The 20,305-nt window shown below is 42.3% G+C and overlaps 1 protein-coding gene across 1 annotated transcript in view; it reads right to left on the bottom strand.

The window, feature by feature from the left end:
• Positions 1–359: 359 nt before the first annotated feature.
• Positions 360–20,305, bottom strand: part of LOC5567867 (tyrosine-protein phosphatase 69D) — a 51,088-nt gene continuing 31,142 nt past the window's right edge. Inside the window, exons 4-12 of the mRNA XM_021853130.1 lie at positions 17,995–18,228; positions 17,672–17,930; positions 17,024–17,609; positions 16,645–16,965; positions 16,427–16,579; positions 16,068–16,358; positions 15,710–16,008; positions 1,830–1,965; positions 360–1,750 (exon numbers count right to left, since the gene is read on the bottom strand). Of these exons, the coding sequence (XP_021708822.1) occupies positions 1,667–1,750; positions 1,830–1,965; positions 15,710–16,008; positions 16,068–16,358; positions 16,427–16,579; positions 16,645–16,965; positions 17,024–17,609; positions 17,672–17,930; positions 17,995–18,228 (2,363 nt within the window). The 3' untranslated portion in view covers positions 360–1,666. The remainder of the gene's footprint in view (positions 1,751–1,829; positions 1,966–15,709; positions 16,009–16,067; positions 16,359–16,426; positions 16,580–16,644; positions 16,966–17,023; positions 17,610–17,671; positions 17,931–17,994; positions 18,229–20,305) is intronic.

The raw sequence follows: 20,305 nt of genomic DNA, 5'->3' as shown, positions 1-20,305 counted from the left end.
TAATTTAAGATTAAATATTCACAGTGGATTTATGGTGAAATTTTTATAGGCTCCCAAAAAATAAACACAATTTTTGCGTGATGTATATTTAAAAGTCGTTCGCAAATTTCAGTCTTTTTTACGTATATGTAAAACTAGGGCGCTTTAAAGATTATGCCAAAAGTAAGAAGAAAATTCAAGGTTTAATAAGAATAATAATAAGTTCGAAAAAAATATCTTGTTTTTTTCTTCGTTTCCAATGCACCCTCCTTGGCAACTTGCATGCAAATTTCACGACAAGAAAATTCCAACATGCCATGTTCATCAGTTCATATTCCTATTGGATTTCGGATAGATCGAGCGCAACAACATCCACAAACTTTCGTACACAAGTTCCATCTTTACTGTTCGTGTCCTTGCTGTTTCTGTGGTTGTTGATAATTTTCGATAAATACAAACATTATAATGTAGTAGATTGTAGGTTCAGCATCAGCGCACGCCTTTTCCGTTTCACCCACGTTTTGTTCCTATTCTTTCGCGTACGTTATTATGCTGTCCCTTCGTGTGGTTTTCTCTGTTGTTTTTTTGTTTCTTTATTTTTACTCATAGAAATATCATACTGGTACAGATACCTTAATAGTTATTGACTTTTACACACAGATAGAGGTATATTTTGCAACTTTCTGCTTTATTTTAGTGTCATTGTTCACCGTCCCGTGATTAAATTTGTTGTTTGCTCTCTTTTTCAACATGAAAAATAACTTATTCTTTTCGCTCCTGTTGCTCTGCCTTTCACTTGGTTTTTGTATTGTTGCTACCCTTTTTCTACAAGCTCCCTCCGTTTTGATCACACACTCTTTTATTTTCCAACAGTTTTACTCATTTTATTCTGTCTTTTGTTTTCCTATTTGCGCATCGTCTTCCTCTTTTCTACAGGGTTGTTCTGTTCGGGGATTTCTAACTATTTCTTTCCTGCATCTGTCCTCCGCTCAGGGATAGTATAAAAGGTACCTGCTTTTCCTTCCTAGTGTGTCTGAGTTTTATTAGTTATTTGATGACTATTTATAATGTAGTGTGTCCTCTATATAAATAGGAAATGACTTTTCGAGATTAGTAACTAAGGATGGCTTTAAAAGAAGGAAGATACTTTGATTTCGTTCCACTCCCGCCTGGCGGAACACATTTCCATGCTAAACTGTATAAAAATTAAGCATTATAAACAATCTCCACTAGAAATACGTCATCGCTCTAATCTCATTGTCTTGCTCTGACCTTTGATTCGTCATTTGCTTTACGTGTAGTTTGATTGAATACAATGTTAACGTAAATCATGCTTCTGTATACTAGTTAAAAAAAAGTGGCTAAAATTACATACATGTTTATAGCATAATTGAAGCAGTACTAGCACAATAGCTTGCTATGCCCTTTCGCCAGGAATTTATCGTCGTGCACATCCGCCCAGGATAAGCAAAACGATCTGAGAGTGTGCTATCCAGTGATGTGTGGCTCTCGGCTCCAAAGTGATGAGTGGCAAATAAGCTTAATGTTAGGGTTTTGTGTGTGTGTGTGTGATTTCTTCTTCTGACTCAAATCGAACCAGAACTCATCATGCATACACACATACGTATTGTTCAGCGTGGATTTTGCGTTACCTCAGCAATTTGCTATCACTATATAATTCAGCTTATCAACAGTCGGAAGCTATGCCTAGCGAGATTTTGTATAAATCGGCAAAATTTACAATAGCTCTATGCAGAAATTCGTATTGTGCCTGTGAATTTAAGCAAGTATTAAAAGTGGAAATTATTCAATATAAGACACCATTTAGAAGACCAGAGTGGCATACTTACATATGTTTCTATCATTAGACTACGTTGTGCTCGAAGCTTTCTGACTATCGAACAGACGTCGATTCGTTTTTCGGTTTTCAGTTGCATCACAAGTATGCACATGGCAACAAAGAGGGAGCTCTTGTCCGATCCCAAGCTGTAACGAAAGCATTATTGTCAATTATTAGCACATATGGTTTTGGATTAGTCATAACAATAATCAATAAACATATCCCATATTCCCATATATTATCCCAAATGGGATAATATATAATATTATCCCATATATAACAATATTCCCATATCCCATATCCCCGATTTTGTCAGCCCCTTTTTACGAAAAAAAATTTTGCTGTCAAGGTTTTATTATCGACTTTTCTTTTAATCTTACTCAACCCTTTTAACCCAGCATGACTAATTCTGATAACTTGTTTACTTTTTAAAGGAGAGCAGAAAAACGTTTTGAAAAAGGAGCTGACATAATCGGTTCATCTATGTAATACTTCTATGTTTTTTTGTGTAAGGATTCTATATTGAAGATATAAAGAAGGTGGATGTGTGCACAATGGTCAAATAAGAGTCAAAAACGCAACATAGTGCAATTCCTCGGTGTAGCAAAAAGATCAGTCCACGGTTTGGATCACTCCCGATTCAAAAAAAGCACCTTTTTTTGGCAATAGTTTCATTGATTAGGGATTTTACCATGGCAAGTAGCCATCCAAAATCATTCATAGTTACCCATATGCGACTGTTGAATAATGTTATGAAGTTCTCATTTCCTCAGAAATTTTTCCTTGTATTCCTCCAGGAATTTTCAAATGGAAAAGAAACCTTCAGATTTTTTTTATTCAAGAATTTCTCTAGAAATTCTTTAAACTATTTTTCTGCTGCAACTTTTCTAAAAATTCCTCGAATAGTTTTGCAATATATTCATAATGGAAATACTAAAGGGCACAAAATCAAAAGTTACTCCAATTGACAAAAAGCTCATAAAAACCTTGAATAGCTTTAACTAATATGCACCTTCAAAATTTTACAGCTAGAAGAGCATTTCCATACAAAATTTAGTTTTTGTACCATTTAAACAAGTTTTGATATTTATCAGTGCTTCATACTACACACAGCAGCATGTCAAATTGTCCCATAAATAAAAGTAGCCCCATATCTGTCCCACCACAGATTTCCGCACCGTGTAACACAACAATCGGCCCAAAGCTCCATCGATCGTCTTTTGATCATCTTTATATTATTCTCGGAAAGATACCGTAGTAAAAAGCATATTGTGAAAATTTCACTGTTTTCAATCCTCTGGAATTTTTTTGAACATTTGTATGGAAAACAAGTTGGAAACTTGCGATTTACGGCAGTATAGTTCTCCTGACAACAACCATACTAGACGCTGAAGCTGCTGCGGTCCCTGAAGTGTAGCAACGAAATTTCAAACTGCAACAATTCCTGAAAGTACCCGTAAATTGATCGCATTGCGTAACAAATGGCGTCGCCAGTGATATTGGAGAAGAGATCCCATATACCGAGACATAGCTGATGGAACTATCACTTGCAAGCTATCAATATCACTTCGATTTGACAACCAACAGCAGTGATGCGACATAGCACTCTAGATCAAAATCACAGCAGAATGAGTGATCACGTGGTCATTATCCATGCTATTAATATTTTTCAGTTACCAACACTGTCATAAGTTACACTAGATTTTCTAGACCATTGCGTTATACCTGTTTTGTATTAGACATACCTTGCGACAGCTGTCAAAGACTTCCCGCTCCTTTGTAAAAGCTTTTAGTTGAGACCGAGCAAGCAAACAATAAATACACGTTTTCCAACATCAGTGAAATCTACTTTACGGATAATTGAACGGCGTTCCTCTTCCGAGACCCACATTCGGCTACCGTTACAACAGGTATTTTGGCGACGAGTGGTTGTGGACGCTTTGAGAGATGGCGGAAAACGATCCGAATGCTGTTTTCGAGGGTGCACAGCAAGGTGCACAGGGAGGTGCTCCGCCCGCTGCTCCGAGATTGGTGCTACCGGCTGTTGTTCCAGCTGCAGTGCCGCCTTCGTTTTCAATCGACCCATTCGACCGACACAAGATGAAGTGGTCGCGGTGGGTGCAGCGGCTCGAAGGTGCGTTTGTTTTGTTTGGCATACAGAACGATGTTCGTCTTTACATGTTGCTCCACTACATGGGGGGAGAAACCTATGATATATTGAGCGACAAAATTGCCCCCGAGCTACCGCAGCAGAGGACGTACGATCAGATCGTTGCTGTGCTGGAAGCTCACTTCAATCCTGAACCACTGGAGATTCTAGAGAATTTCCGTTTCAAGTGCCGCAAGCAAGCAGACGACCGCCCGGAGGAAACGATCGATGAGTACCTAATTGCACTGCGAAAGCTCGCGATCACCTGCAATTTCGGGCCGTATCTCAACACTGCTCTGCGGAATCAGTTCGTGTTTGGGTTGAAGGACAGAGCGATACAATCCCGACTACTGGAAGTGCGAAACCTGACGCTGGATCGAGCTCGGGAAATGGCCGTTTCAATGGAGCTGTCGAACAAAGGCGGACGAGAAATTCAAGCGAAACAAGGAAAATCGGAAGTGAATCTTGTGGAAAATTCCCGAGGTGGTGCTGCCAAAGGCAACTATGCGAAAGCAGGCAAGAAGAAAAGTGAGAAGTTCGAGCGGAAGAAAAAGGGCGAGTGTTTTCGGTGCGGGAGCGATGCGCATTTCGCGGACAAGTGCATTCACATTCGCACACAGTGCAACTACTGCAAACTCCCCGGACATTTGGAAAAAGTGTGCATAAAGAAGAAAAAAAGTGCTCAGGGCAAGGGGAAGAAATCTGAGGCAAATTTGCTGGAAGAGCCCAACGTTAACCAAAATGATTCGGAAGTGATTTCGCTGGACGAAGTATGTAAGCTGGAGGTTGCGGCCAAGCCGCCATCGACGAAGTTTTGGCTGGTGGTTCAAGTGATTAGTGCGAAGATCCGGTTTGAGGTTGACACGGGTGCCCCGGTTACGATTATTAGTGCCGAAGATAAGAAGAAGCATTTCGCTACCGATAGTCTGCTGCCGTCGGATCTGAAGTTGGTGAGTTTTTGCGACACGAAAATCCAAATTCATGGAATGCTTAAAGTGAATGTGCTATACGGTGAAAAATCCCTGGTTCTTCCGTTGTACGTTTCGAACGTGAAGAAACATCCGCTGCTGGGGCGACAGTGGATGCGGGCGATGCGAATTGACTTGAACGAGATCGCCTATGCGGAAGTAAACAAACTGGCTGTTGCTGCTACTCCTGCATTGGAGTCGACGCCTGCTGCTGTTCAATCGCTTGTGGAAAAGTACGCCGCTCTGTTCGACGAGTCGATTGGCCAGATCAAAGGAGTGTCTGCAAAATTGTGCCTCAAGCCAAATACGAATCCAGTCTACCTGCGAGCCAGATCCGTTCCGTTTTCGATGCGAGCAGCTGTCGAGGAGGAACTTGATAAGCTGATCAATGAAGGAGTCCTAGTCAAGGTCAACCACAGTTCGTGGGCTACGCCCGTAGTTCCTGTTCTCAAGGCCAACAATAAGGTGCGACTATGCGGTGACTACAAGGTTACGGTCAACCCGAACCTGGTGGTCGACGATCACCCATTGCCAACGATCGAAGAACTTTTCGCCAACGTAGCTGGAGGGGAAAAGTTCACTAAGATCGACTTGACTCAAGCCTACCTACAACTGCAAGTCGAGGAGGGTGATCAGGAGGTGCTGACCCTGAATACGCACAAGGGTCTCTACAGGCCTACACGTTTGATGTACGGCATTGCGTCTGCACCCGCTATTTGGCAGAGACTGATGGAGCAGATCCTGAACGGTATACCTGGCGTCACCGTTTTCTTGGACGATATCCGAATTACGGGTCCGAATGACCGGGTTCACATGGAGAGACTGGAGGAAGTTCTGAAGCGTCTCCGTTCATACAACATGCGCATCAATCTGCAAAAGTGCCAATTCTTTGCGAACGAGATCGATTACTGCGGGTACCTAATCAACAAGACAGGTATCCATAAGGCGAAGAAGAAGATAACTGCGATCCAGAATATGCCAGTACCGGAGAATAAGGATCAAGTTCGTTCGTTTGTGGGACTAGTGAACTATTACGGTAGGTTTTTTCCAAATCTTAGTTCCACCTTGTACCCTCTCAACAATTTACTGAAAAACGACGTGCGCTTCGAATGGTCGAGGCAATGCGATGAGGCGTTCAACAAGGTCAAGCTCGAGATGCAGTCGAATAAGTTCCTGGTACACTACGATCCCACTCAATCGTTGGTACTTGCCACCGACGCTTCGCCGTATGGAGTCGGCGCAGTTCTGAGTCACGTCTACTCCGATGGCTCAGAGCGACCAATACAGTACGCATCTCAGACGCTGAATAAGACGCAACAGGCCTACAAACAGGTCGACCGGGAAGCATACGCGATCATATTTGGAGTTCGCCGCTTCTACCAGTACCTGTACGGGAGAAGATTTACGCTGTTGACTGACAACAAACCGCTTAAACAGATCTTTTCTGATACGAAAGGCCTTCCTAAGATGAGCGCACTGAGAATGCAACACTACGCCACATTCTTGGCATCCTTCAACTACGAAATCAAGTTCAGACCAACGAGCCAACACTACAATGCGGACGCCTTTTCGCGTTTGCCGCTGAAGGAGAAGCCAGCTGAGAACGTGATTGAGGAGGCAGATTATCTAGAAATCAATATCATTGAAACGCTACCGCTGACTGTGGACGAGCTCGCTAAGGCGACCGCGGCGGACCAGACGGTGAAGGTGCTGCTGCAGGGATTGCGTAATGGAAAGGAGGTGGATGCAAGAGAACGTTTCGGTGTTGATCAACTGGAATTCACGCTGCAAAAAGGGTGTATCATGCGTGGCATTCGTGTCTACGTACCTCCGAGTTTGCGTGCCAAGGTTCTAGCCGAGTTACACTCAACACATTTCGGCACCAGTCGATTGAAAGCCCTTGCTCGTGGATACGTTTGGTGGGAAAAGATCGACAACGACATAGAAGATGTAATACGCAACTGTAACAACTGTCAGTCAACAAGGGCTGAACCCGCAAAGGTTCCGACGCATTGCTGGGAGACACCATCAAAGCCGTTTGAACGGGTGCACGTAGATTTAGCAGGGCCGTTCAAGAACACGTACTTCATCGTGTTAGTGGACGCCTATACGAAATGGCCCGATGTACGCATCCTGAACAACATAACCACCGCTACAACGATTCGAGTTTGTCGAGAATACTTTTCAACGTACGGGATTCCCTCCGTGCTGGTGACGGACCATGGCGTACAGTTCACTGCGGAGGAATTCCAGCGCTTCCTGAAGATGAACGGAGTTTACCACAAAATGGGAGCGCCGTACCACCCGGCAACGAATGGGCAGGCCGAGAGATTTGTCCAAACGTTTAAGAGTAAGTTGAAAAGCCTGCAGTGCGACGCGAGTACGATGCATGCCGAGTTGTGCAACATACTACTTGCCTATCGGAAGACCATCCATCCGGCGACGGGCAAGTCACCGTCTATGATGCTGTACAACAGACAGATACGATCGCGACTTGATCTGCTGGTTCCGGATAGTTCTGCTGCGAGAAAGCAAGTTGACGGAAAAGTTCGCAATCTCTCTGAGGGGACGAGAGTAGCGGCGCGCGACTATATGGATAAGACCAAGTGGAAGTACGGTGTGGTTTCCGAAAAGCTCGGAATGCTGCATTACCACGTTCAACTCGACGATGGCAGGACATGGAAGCGGCATATAGATCAGCTTAGGGAAGTTGGTCCGAACCTACCAAAGGGACGAGATCAGACAACACCAGTTTTGGTCGAGGATGTGCCTGTTGAAGTTCCGCAACCGAATGTTCCCGAGCCAGCTGCATCAGCTAGTGTCAGTGTTACCCCGAATGTACCATCGCCTAGTCAAGAAGTTCCTGCTGAATTCCCGCCGGAAATTCCTGGCCCTTCAGAGCAGAGATCCGTCGGAGCTGCTTCTGGTTTACGGACACCTGCTGTCTCCAACCAGAAGGCCAACCATGAATCACCGAGGCGATCGGGCAGAGTCATTAGACCGCCAAATAGACTCAATCTTTGAAGTGTTCCTAACACTAAATATTTCATTATTACTATTTTGTATTGAAGTTGAATTTCATTTGTTAGGGGGGAAGAGCTGTCATAAGTTACACTAGATTTTCTAGACCATTGCGTTATACCTGTTTTGTATTAGACATACCTTGCGACAGCTGTCAAAGACTTCCCGCTCCTTTGTAAAAGCTTTTAGTTGAGACCGAGCAAGCAAACAATAAATACACGTTTTCCAACATCAGTGAAATCTACTTTACGGATAATTGAACGGCGTTCCTCTTCCGAGACCCACATTCGGCTACCGTTACAACAAACACATAGTTTCAATCTATCTGCAGCACTGTCGAAAATATCGTACTGATAAATTGCCATTTTATCTGCTTAATTTAAAGCTAAACTTAACCCATCAGTAATATCCATAGTCTATCGCCATCACTGCACTGCTGATGTAGTAGACAGCATGATGTTGATGTGATATGGAATGATCCGATTTGTATCGCAGTCGGCCTGTACAAATCAGCAAATTTTAAGCATTGATAGTGACATCGAGAAACTCTGTTGAAAACACGTGGTTTATCCCCGATGAGCAGTTTGGCTTCAAACGAGGACATTCTACCAACCACCAGCTCGTCCGCCTGGTAAGGATAAATCCGCATTTTGCGCAGGGTATGGTTCTATTAGATGTCGAAAAGGCAAACGATTCTGTGTGGCAGGAGGCAATCCTGCACAAAATGTCAAGGTGTAATTTTCCCCTATACATCTTGCAAATCATCCGCTCCTTCATCCTGAACCGCTACTATCACGTAGGGGAAGGGGTGGTAAAATGAACACCTTAAGGAAATCATCTTGTTTTTGTTGTTTCAACGGGCAGACGTCAAATCGACACCAAATACCAAGGTGCTGTACTAAGCTCCACACTTTACAACATCTTCACTGCTGACCTAGTAATGCTTGAAGATGTCCAATAGTATCTCTTCGCTGACAATACGGATTTCTTCGCATCCGATTCTGACCCGGCATAGTAATTACCAAGCTACAATCGTCCCAAAACTCCATCGAAACCTATCAGAAGAAATGGAAAATCAAAACCAACGCGGATAAATCACAGGCGATTTTGACGTTAACTACGTCTTTCGGCAATATACTGGGTGTCAATTGAAAATCTAAAATTTTGCGACCGTCACGAAATTATGTGAGATTTTGAACGCTAATAACTCAATCATTTATCGATAGATTTTCAATATTTTTCCACCAATCGGTCGGAAATGTATACAACAATTTCCTCGAATGGAGAAAACTATTGATTATCGACAATAAACTATTGAAAATTGTTGGCCCCTTTCTTACGCAACCAATCACGTGCAAGCAGTTTTCTACGCTTCTTTTGCGTTCCGCTTCGCACTATAAAAGTAGACCGATTCTCATTCTTCTTTTTGCCGTCAGACTGTGAACATGGTCGGAGAGCAAGTTTCGAGTGCCTTTCGCATTCTCAGCTCAGTTGTCAATGAGACGTGAATGGAACAACATAACGCCACCGCGACTGAAGCCGCTTGTTGAAGCGCCCATCGTCTTCGCCACCGCAAACCTCATCGGGCGAGGAGGATTTCTACCAGTGCGCCGTCAAAATGTATCCGTGTTATGCGAATTCAATCGGCCCTTTTCAGAGCCAACAAATGTGTTTAAAAGAGTTATTTGTGTAATATTCCCTAATGTGTTTACCACACACTTGCTATAATCTCTTAATTCATCTCATAGCATCATACAATAATTGATTTATTACGAATAATTGACAATACGGCAATTTGAGGATGTTTCCGAGGACGCTGCTGCAGTGCCGTCGGGATTCAATAACAGCATAATGCTCATCTTGTACATCCCTTACCAAGACATCAGTTTCATATAGTCTATTTCCCGGATAAGAAAACGAAGAATTTGAAAGGAGGAGCATCATCTGCTATTCTAGGCGTATAGAGCATACTCCCTTCGTTGAATTCGGTTTCATTCTGTTTTCGCTTTCGAGCTGGTAAGAGCTCCTCCAAACCTGCTCAGCTCCTCGCTACCAGAGGCCAGCTGTTGATCATCAAGCGGCGGCAAATCCAGCGTCCGGATTGTGAAATCGTTCAAGATTTCTTAAGGGACTCGCACTTCCAGAATTTGCCCTGCAGGAATCGGGGCGCAAAGGCAAGTTTGTACGAGATGGCTGAAGTAAACCGACAAAAGCCGCTTGTTGAAGCGCCCATCGTCATCGCCACCGTAAAACTCATCGGGCGAGGAGGATTTCAACCAGTGCGCCGTCAAAATGTGTCCGTGTTTCGCGAATTCAATCATTCAATCGGCCCTTTCCAGGGCCAATAAATGTGTTTTAAAGAGTTATTTATGTAATATTCCCTAATGTGTTTACCACATCTCTTGATTTATCTCATAGCATCATTCAATAACTGATTTATTACGAATAATTGACACGTATTGTCGCAATTTGAGGATGCTTCCGAGGACGCTGCTGCAGTGCCGTTGGGATGAGTGCTCAACATTTCACAACGATTGTAAAAAGAGTGGCATTTCAAACAGCGTCTTTGTTTTCCCATATTTTATGGGACAACTTCGATGACGAAAATTATCACATGTAACAAAATTGCACAGTCGAGTCTAGTACACGACACTGAAGACGGCCTTACAGTTGAGGTCGAAATACGCGTATCTGTCAAAGGATACAAACTCTAGTGGAATTTAATGGTATTATACTAAATTCAGTTTTATAATCTACTTCAAATTGCACAATTGTAATAATTTTGGCAATTGTAATAATGGATCAGAAATTAACCTTCATAATAAATAAAACTAATGATTATCAATAGCTTATTATTGAATATTTAGTAAACGTCAACCCTTCCAACAAATCATTCATTTCACATGCCCATTTCCCAGATTGGACTATCAGAAAGAGAAGAACACGAAAGGGAGGAGCATCATTTGCTATTTCAAGGTAATAAAACATGGTTTCTACGTCGGATTCGGTTTCATTCCATTTTCGCTTTCGAGCTGGTAAGAGCTCCGAACCTGCTCAGCGAGCAGTACCTCGCTGCCAGAAGCCTGCTGAGATGTACATTTTCAAGTTGCCAATCCAGCGTCTGGTTTGTGAAATCGAACAAGATTTCTAGATTGGCTCGCGCTTTGAAAATTGGACCTGCAGGAATCAGTGTGCGCTAATGCAAGATTTGTACGAGATGACTGAAGAAAATCAGCCAAAGCCGCCTGTAGAAGCGTTCATCGTCATCGCCACCGCAAATCTCTTCGGGCGAGGAGGATTTTAGCCTGTGCGCCGTCAAAATGTGTCTGTGTTACTCGAATCTAACAATTCAATCGGCCCTTTCCAGGGTTAACAAATGTGTACTAAAGAGTTAATTGTGTAATATTTCCTAATACCACATACTTGCTATAATCACTTAATTCTTCTCGTAACATCATACAATATCTGATATGTTATGAATAATTGCCAATAAGAGCCTTCCTTAGCCGAGTGGTTAGAGTCCGCGGCTACAAAGCAAAGTCATGCTGAATGTGTCTGGGTTTGATTCCCGGTCGGTAATTTCGTAATGGAAATTTCCTTAATTTCTGGGCATAAAGTATCATCGTACCTGCCACACGATGTACGAATGCGAAAATGCCAACATTGGCAAAGAAAGCTCTTAGTTAATAACTGTGGAAGTGCTCATTGAACACTAAGCTGAGAAGTAGGCTCTGTCACAGTGGGGACGTTATACCAAGAAGACGAAGAATTGACAATACGACAAATTGAAATTTACGTTGGCGATGACGATATCGATGACTGGAGAACTTTTCCGAACGGAGAGCTTCTCACTGTTCTTAAATTCACAAACCGTTACATTCTGAACTATAACTAAAGGAAGGTTGCAAATATGACAATTGACTTGAATTCAAATGCAGCAAATCACATGGCGTAGTTAACGTTATGCGGTCGTGTCTTGTACACAACCCCCACTGATTTGTTTTTAAAACGATTTAAGTTCAATTGAAGCATAAGCATTCATCGCAAGCAAGCATGAAACATCCAGATTTAGAAAATATTGAAATATGTTACAATTTAGAAATATTGTACATGTCTTTCATTCTGCTATTCAGCAAAATGAGTACACTATAACCTCAGTTCGTACTAGATCGGGGGTGCGTAAGTTGAGTTGGTGCGTAAATTGAATCAGTGCGTAAAACGAGGGAGATCAGTTCGTAAAACGAGGTTTTGCCATTTGGAGTCTACTTGTATGAAATTAATATATATTATTTAGGAAAAAATATGCTCTTTTAGCACCATTTACATATTATTAATACATTGGGTTCTAAATCAGGCTAGAATGTGTGCAGTTGAGGTCTTCCAAGAACTCTTTGGAGTTTGGGCATATGATTCTACATGAGTTAACGGATTGGAATCGCAGCAAGCCGTGCGCGCGGGCGGCTGCGTTTTGAATTTTCTGTCACGTTTACTTCGGTTCCGCGTTTCGGACGGTGAAAAATAGATTCGGCTGATGGCGCTATGCCACCTTAAACTTTCGGTTCGTCGGAATGGAAGTTTTTTTTTTGGTTTTCGAGCAGTGCAGTTCGAGAAGCCCAACAAGTGGATTTGATTTTTGTATCGCTTTATCGGAGGAGTGGAAGTTTTTTTTTTCTCGGTTTTGAACAGTTACGCATAAATGATACTTTATAGCTAACGGTGAAATAGTTCGACGACATCGTTATGACGACCAGCTTCAAAATACAACAACGATAAAAAAAAAACCGGTGAGATCTTTTCATGATGAATTGTGTTATTTGATTATATTTCCAATGTTATATGCATTTTGGGTTGGGTGGGACCATCAGGGCACCCGATTGAAGCGAGATGGATAGGAAGAGTGAAACTGTCAACTTTCTATCGCTAACATTTCGTGGAAAAAGGGCGGGCTCTTCTTCCCATCTATTGGGTCTTTCTGACAAGCAAGGGCTTGATTGTACGACTGTTCGTGTGAACTTACTTTTGGAAGGAGATTCTTTTTCCTTGCGGGTTTCGCGTAAGTGTCTCTGCTTACGGGTCCGCCATTCGTTTTTGGCCCTTCAGACAGGAGTATAATTGAATACGAATAGTCATACAATCTTGAACAAATTGTTTTGTTAGAATAGGCCATTGCTACCGGTGGATACCTTGCTACAATAGATGGCAGCCTATATCATCATCATCATCATCATGATTCTACATGAGTTAACGGACATCAATTAATCATTTCTATGTAGAAGAATGTCTCACAATACTGAAACCTAGAAGATTGTTATATAAGCGTTTGTATTGTCAGATCCAAGTATTGGTAATTAAGTGAGTACAACAGGTTTTCTAGTTCATCCAAAAACTTCCTGGAATATATACCTGCAATGTACTGGCATATTTAGCGATCCTTTGATGTTTTTTTATATGGCACAGGCCCTTATCTATTCATAGTAGTAAAATGAGTATTTTTATAATTTGTGCCGATGTCCTAGGTCCTCCAAAGACTCCATTGAATATAGGCCTTGGCATCTACGACCGTAATAAGAGATAAGAGGTTAGTTTGCAATTACTCCACAGGCCCCTAACCATTTATGTGAGTAAACGGTGTATTTTAATAATTTGTGCCGATGTCCTAGGTCCTCCAAGGACTCCATTGAATAAAAGCCTTTGGATCTACGACCATTATAAGTGATTAGAAGATAATTTTCAAATACTCCAAAGGCCCCTTACCTTTCCTGTGGGTAAACGGTGTATTGTATGAATTTGTGCGGATGTCCTTGGGGGGGGGGCAGTAGGATATACAAGCGTAACCAATCATCAATAGATAGTTCTTCAATATTGCAAAGGCCTCTTACTGTCCATATTTGCAAACAAAGTGTTGTATTGAGTTGTGTCGATGTTTTTGTACTTCCGAGAACCACGATACCGTTAAGTCACCAGTCACCGTGCGGCCTCCATGCACCGTGCACATATACAAATTCCTACAGAATATTCATACAATTTTCACAAATTATTCTTTTGTCAGCAAAATAAGATAAAACTGATGAAATGAAGTAGTTTTTGTCACAAAGCATTTTGAAAAAACCTAATTTATGTAGTCAAAATCATGTGAATTCTTTTTGATAATGAGATTTTTCAACACTCTTAGTAGAAACGCCAAAAATTCACATTTTTCATTTTAACAATAGAGTATGAAATTTTTCAAAATTTCAACAAATTTTCACTGTGGATACTATAAGTAAGATGTATTTCATCGTATGAGCAATGAGATTTTATGCAAATTAGAATTTTTTATTGTGTTTCAGTCGAAACCCAAATGCACGGTGAATGGATCCTTTTCAATATATATGGTTCCTATTACCGTGCATTAGTATAAAAGGCAGGAAATTATTCGGTCGTACTAGATTTATAGTTATGTCGCCATTAAACTACTTCATATTTAGTTTTTAAGTGAATGTGGAATAGTTTGAACACTACAGTCAAACCTCCTATAACGATTTTAATGAAGAAAATAATGATTTAGCCAATTTTTAAACTTTTTATGGGTTTTACTGTAAATGAAGATTTGAACACTCTTAAAAATGAGTGCGCACACTACTAGCAACATAGTGGCTCCATCAACAACGTTTCTTCCAGATACAAAATTAAATCATGACGAAAACTATACGCACGGTGAATGGTGCACTAGTGTGCACGGTAAATGGTGACATAGAACGGTACGAGGCGACCTTAACATGACATTTTCAAACATAATTTTTGAGTATTTTTTTGTTGTGCATCACTAGTTTTAGAGTTTTTCCTGAATTATTATATAATTGCACGCTACGTAGTGGTATTCTAGTACGCTTCAAATTATTTGGAAAAGATATATAATTTTTTGAAGCGCAAATTTTTCTTAAATGCACGGTGAATGGTAGCTTGACGGTACATGGGCCTGAGTATCTACAAACTTTAGTAGTTGTACATTGATGATACTTTAACATAAAATCTAAACTCTTAAGGCTAAGTGGCTCGTCATTCGTTTTGGTAGCCTTGTTGATTCAATTCCAAATTGGCGTCGGACATCGATTTTCGTCATCCCCTCATCGTGCCCATTCCGAAAATACCCATATTGTATGGGTTTCCAACGGTTATCCCGAACCAGAGGTCGCCATCTTGGATTCCAAAATGGCGTCGGACATCGATTTCCGTCATCCCTTCGTCGTGCCTGTTCCGAAAATACCCATATTTTATGGGTTTCCAACGGTTTTCTCCAACCGGAGGTCAATAATTTCCCACAGAATTATCAAAACTCAATTTACGCACTGCGTAAAAAAAGTGACTTAAATTGAGATAGCGTAAAAAAAGAATTCGTAAATTGAGGTTTTAGTGTAATATTCGTGCTGCACAACGTCAGGTTCGTACACGGTATCCTTTCCCTTCCTCGTAAAGGAGAAGATAGACTTGGTCGGCTATCATGCTTTTCCATTTTAATCTCTTCAATTCGATAGATGTTCCAACCTTCAGCATAAAAAACTTGAGTAATCTACTTATTATGTGCCAGACATTTGTCTGAAATGTGTTTAGGTAGTGTAAAATCCGGCCTGTTAAGCCCAAAATATTTGTACTTTGTATGGACCTTTGAGCTCATTAAGCTTTATTCTTCCACCAGTTATTATAAAGGCTCGTATATCAGCCATTTTAGGCTCATATTTTAAGATTTTCAATAATATTAATACAATCCCTTACCTGCAATGAACGGCAATGGTGAAAATGTCCTCCTGCTGGGTGCTGTGCTTCTGCGCTTGATTGACAATCTCGATCATACCGCGGGTCACCTCGGGCACCTCACCTTCCACCGTGGGCCAACCGTTGTACTGGAACTGCGTCACCTGGATGGTGTCCTTCGTCTTGCAGTTGGTCACCGTGAACTCCCGCTTGGTGTAGTACGGTCCACTTTCGCTTTGGATGTACGTGACGAGCAGATTCTCGTACTGCATCTCCTCGTCGGCCCAATACCGTGGGCACTTGTTCGGACCATCTCCGATCTAGGAAATTAAGTTATGGCTGTAATTGACCTTAAGCAACTTCACTTCCATCAACCAACCTCAGAAAACATGACGATCGTCTTTATCCGCTGCTCGAAGATCATCCGCCAAAAGTCGAATATGGTGTTCTCCATTGGGTCCTGCGTGATGATGAAGTTGTTCTCGTCGTCATACCCATCGATGAACGACGCATTGATGTAGGTGCAGTTGTCATGACCGGGAATCGGCGCCAGAATCACCCTATTCTTGTCATACGGCACACACGACTCGGAGCGATTCTTGGTCTTGTTGTCTTCGCAACCTCCGATGGCTGTCGTTTTCCGGGTGTCTTCCTGGAACGTTTTTATTCGCTGGAGGGATAACAGAAAAGGATTAGAGCCATATATGAGGTAGAGTTAGGTACGATTTGTAGACATACCTGGAATTGAGCTTCCAGTTTGCATATTTCCGGATTCTCAGCGAATGGCTGTTTGAGGCTTTCTACGGTTGCGGCTAACGACTTTTGGTCGATTTCTGTGTCTCCAAAATACGCCAGTTCGGTGAGAGCTCGATATAAAAATATGTATTGTTTCTAGAAGTCAAGAACCATCATGAAACTATTTTCAAACCGAGTGACCCAGATGCAAGACAGCTTACCAATGACTGTACGAGGAAATTTCTTTGATATCGCATATCACAAATGGTGTTGAAGATGGACACCTGGCCCTCCTCGTTTAACTGCTGACTGAGTGAATCTAGTGCTACAAAAGTTCCAGTTCTGCCGACGCCGGCACTACAGTGTACAAGGATGGGACCGCGCTGCAATGAGTATTCGGAGTTGATGCGTTTGATGAACTTGGTGATGCCCTGCGGGTGCTCCGGGGCCATGAAATCCTTCCAGGTGAGATAATGGTACTGCGAGATGAAACGGGTGTCTTCGACTTCTTCGCCGGATGAATTGACGCTACGTTTGGTGACCTAGATAAGAACAGGTCAAAAAACTGAGAAATCCTCAAATACAATTCTTTCAACCTACCTTCAGATTTCTAATGATATAATCCGCATAGTAACTGTCCGAAGCGAATGTTATCAGTATATCTCCATACTGAGTAGAATCGTTGATGTTCTCCGGCCAGTACTTGGCGCATTTGGTTTTATTGTACTCCTCCAAGTTGGTCAGCATGACAATGATCTCCAAATGTTGCTCCCAAATCATTCGCCAGAAGTCGATGATCGTGCTGTCCATTGGACCCTGAGCACAGATGAACTTCTTGCGTTCCTTATAGCCAATGACGAAGTTTGCGTTGATGTAATCCGAGCCGGACATTCCGTTCATCGTGGACAGCTTGACCCGTGTCTGATCATACGCCTTGATATCCGGGTATCGATTTTTGTGCATGTTCTCCTTCAAGTCGGAGTACTTCGTTGTCCTATCGACAAACTTATCCGGGAGTAATTCAAACTCGTGCTGGAATCCGTAGTCCGAGTCCTTGTGCTTGTCGTGGTATGCTTTGACGAGGTCTTCCTTAGATATCGGAGGAAGCACCGGTGGCTTGGCACTGTTCGTTCCAAGTAAATGTCGATGATGGGGATTGCCATTCCGTCCATGACAAAGAGCGCGCCTAGAATTTATTGAGGATCAGTTCAAATCACGTCGGCTTGGAAGATCTAATAAAAGACATACCTGAGCGAGTCTCCCAGACTGATGGCTTCGCCTTCCTGGGCGATATTTTTGCTGAAATGCTTGTGTAAGAGGCAGAGAGTCAATAAGACGATTAAAACTATCAATATCAGTCCGCATAAAATCTGTATAACTATGTTGAGGATGAAGGTGAGATCTTTCCCGTCGTCTTCACTCGCCAACGGTGCTCCGGCGTTCATCTCCTGGAAATATTCGCTGAAGGCCGACACGTACCGAGGGCCGTGATCGGTCTCGGTTTTCACTGAAGTGGACAAACAATTGATCAACGCATTCTACGGACATATTCTATTCAAGCTTTGACCTACCTACGACCTCGACGAAGCCGGTATAGTTGCTGGACGGATCCAGAACGCCATCGAAGGCCGTTTCCAGCTGGGGAGGTCCTGGGTGATCGTTGTTGTGTCCGTTAGTTTCTCGCTTGTCGTGACTAGATACTTTCAGCTGATCCTCAACCGGAACGGCTTCGTTACCGGTGCGTGTCGGAGGGCTTGCTGTCGTGGCTAGCGAGGCATTCTGCGCCTCGTCATCTTTGTTAATGGCTTGAAGAGTAAAGAGAAAGAATCGATATGAATACTCGTTGAACGAGTTATAGACGAATATACTCAAGTAATTTGCAATAAAACTGCCCAACTGCCTATAACAGCATATTTGTCACATTTAATATTTTTGACTATTTCGAGTTTATACCGTGGAGTGTCATCAACTGATAAACACTTTCGATCAACTTACTAAAATCTGTGAGATTGTTCTTGTTTTATTCAAAGAAACGTGTGGTGGGCTCGGTGTGCAGAACATAACTGTTTACTTCATGTATATACGTCAGACTTGTTTGTATAGCAAATAGAGCTGGGCATAACTAGTATGGCAAATGGAGTAGGATACAAATCTTGATTTAGCAAACGACATCAAATTATTAATGATATATAACATCTCCTTTCTCATCAATGAAAAGCCTCGGCATCCTACAATTTAATACATTTCAAATCTTCATATCTCTTTGGGACTCGAACAGTTCGTCTGGGACGATCAACCTCTGTCATAGCCGGTTGGCCATCCTCAAGGTTTGGTTCTGGGTATTGATGATGCTCGACGACAGCCTGCTTTGAAAATTTTGTATCCAAGCGTGGTTCGACCTGATCGGACTGGAGAGCATCTGGAGGATGAGCTAGTTCGATACATGTGTTGTCTCGACGATAATTCCGACCAGCAACTTTAACTACCGTAGAACGATCTGTGACTGGGTCTCGCACAGTTCCTTTTTGCCAATTTTAATCCGACGGTTTTATCTTCACATAAACCGGTTGCCCAAACTCCAGGGCTGGGAGAGGCTTCGTCTTTCGGTCATAGAAATACATGGCTTGTTGTCTACTCTTTACGATTCGCTCTTTCACCCCCTCTTCCACATTTGGTGAGTATTTCTCTTCGGACATTGGGATTCCTGATCTTGTTCTCCTATTAAGAAGCCGTTGAACTGGTGAACTTTCAATTTTGTTGGGGGTATTTCTCCATTGCAGCAACACTCGCCAAAAATCTTGTTTCGATTCGTCAGCCTTTTTCATAAGAAGCTTTGCGATTTTAACGGCCGATTCAGATTTGCCGTTAGCTTGCTGGTGGTACGGCGCGGAGATGCTATGTTTGAAACCCCAACTCTCTACAAATCGGTTGAACGTCTCATTCGTAAACTGCGGACCTCCGTCACTCGACACTTCTTGAGGAATACCGATCCTTGAAAAGTTTTTTCGACATACTTGCACCACTGCAATCGCATTTGGAGTTTTCAACTCGTCGATCTCAAAGTAGTCAGAAAAGTGATCTACTGTGATTAAGAAAACTCTTCTCTTACCTTCCAAGTCACATTTACATAGGTCCATTGATACCTTCTGGTATGGATATAGCGGAATTTTGTGACTTTGCATGGCTTGGGGTTGCTGGCTAGCAGAGTATTTCGCACAGACCTCACAATTTCGAACAGTCCGCCGGATATGGTCCTTAATACCTGGTCAAAACACAGTATCTTTGGCCAATTTGGTGGTCGCTTCAATTCCAGAAGGAGACAGGTGTAGCCTCTCCAAAATGTGATTTCTCATGTTGCTGTAATATCGCTTTCGTTTAGTCGAGACTTTCGACCACAGAGTGGAATCCCCAAAACAATGTATTATGGAACTGAGTGGAATGAGAGTAGCTTACCAGAGACGAGTGAGTTCTAGTTTGTGTATAAAATGAGCATGAGAAATACATGAGCTTCAGAAGTTTTGTAACTATCAACTCGACAAGTGTTCACCTATTTTATTCTCCCGAAAATACCAGATAATACAGTGTCGACAAGGATTGAACTGGATTTTTTTTTAACCGCGTGTGAAAGTGAAAATTTCAGTGCAGATCGAAGTTTTCGGGTTTTTGTGAACCGTCAAGTGCGCCGGAGTTGGTTCGGATTTAAGATTTGTCCGTTTGACGAAAGTTGGAAGGCCACAGTACGTAAAAAAATTGATCAAAAGTAAGAAATCATTATTAGCTGAAGCATATATTGAAGCGCTTTTGTTTCTGCTAGTGGTTTTCAAGCCTTTTTGCAGAACGTTTGTCAGCTTCTGTGAAAATCGATATTCCAGCTAAAACCTG

Source organism: Aedes aegypti, chromosome 3 (assembly GCF_002204515.2).
Source record: "Aedes aegypti strain LVP_AGWG chromosome 3, AaegL5.0 Primary Assembly, whole genome shotgun sequence".
NCBI classification, from domain to species: domain Eukaryota; kingdom Metazoa; phylum Arthropoda; class Insecta; order Diptera; family Culicidae; genus Aedes; species Aedes aegypti.
This window is presented reverse-complemented; position numbering and strand designations above follow the sequence as displayed.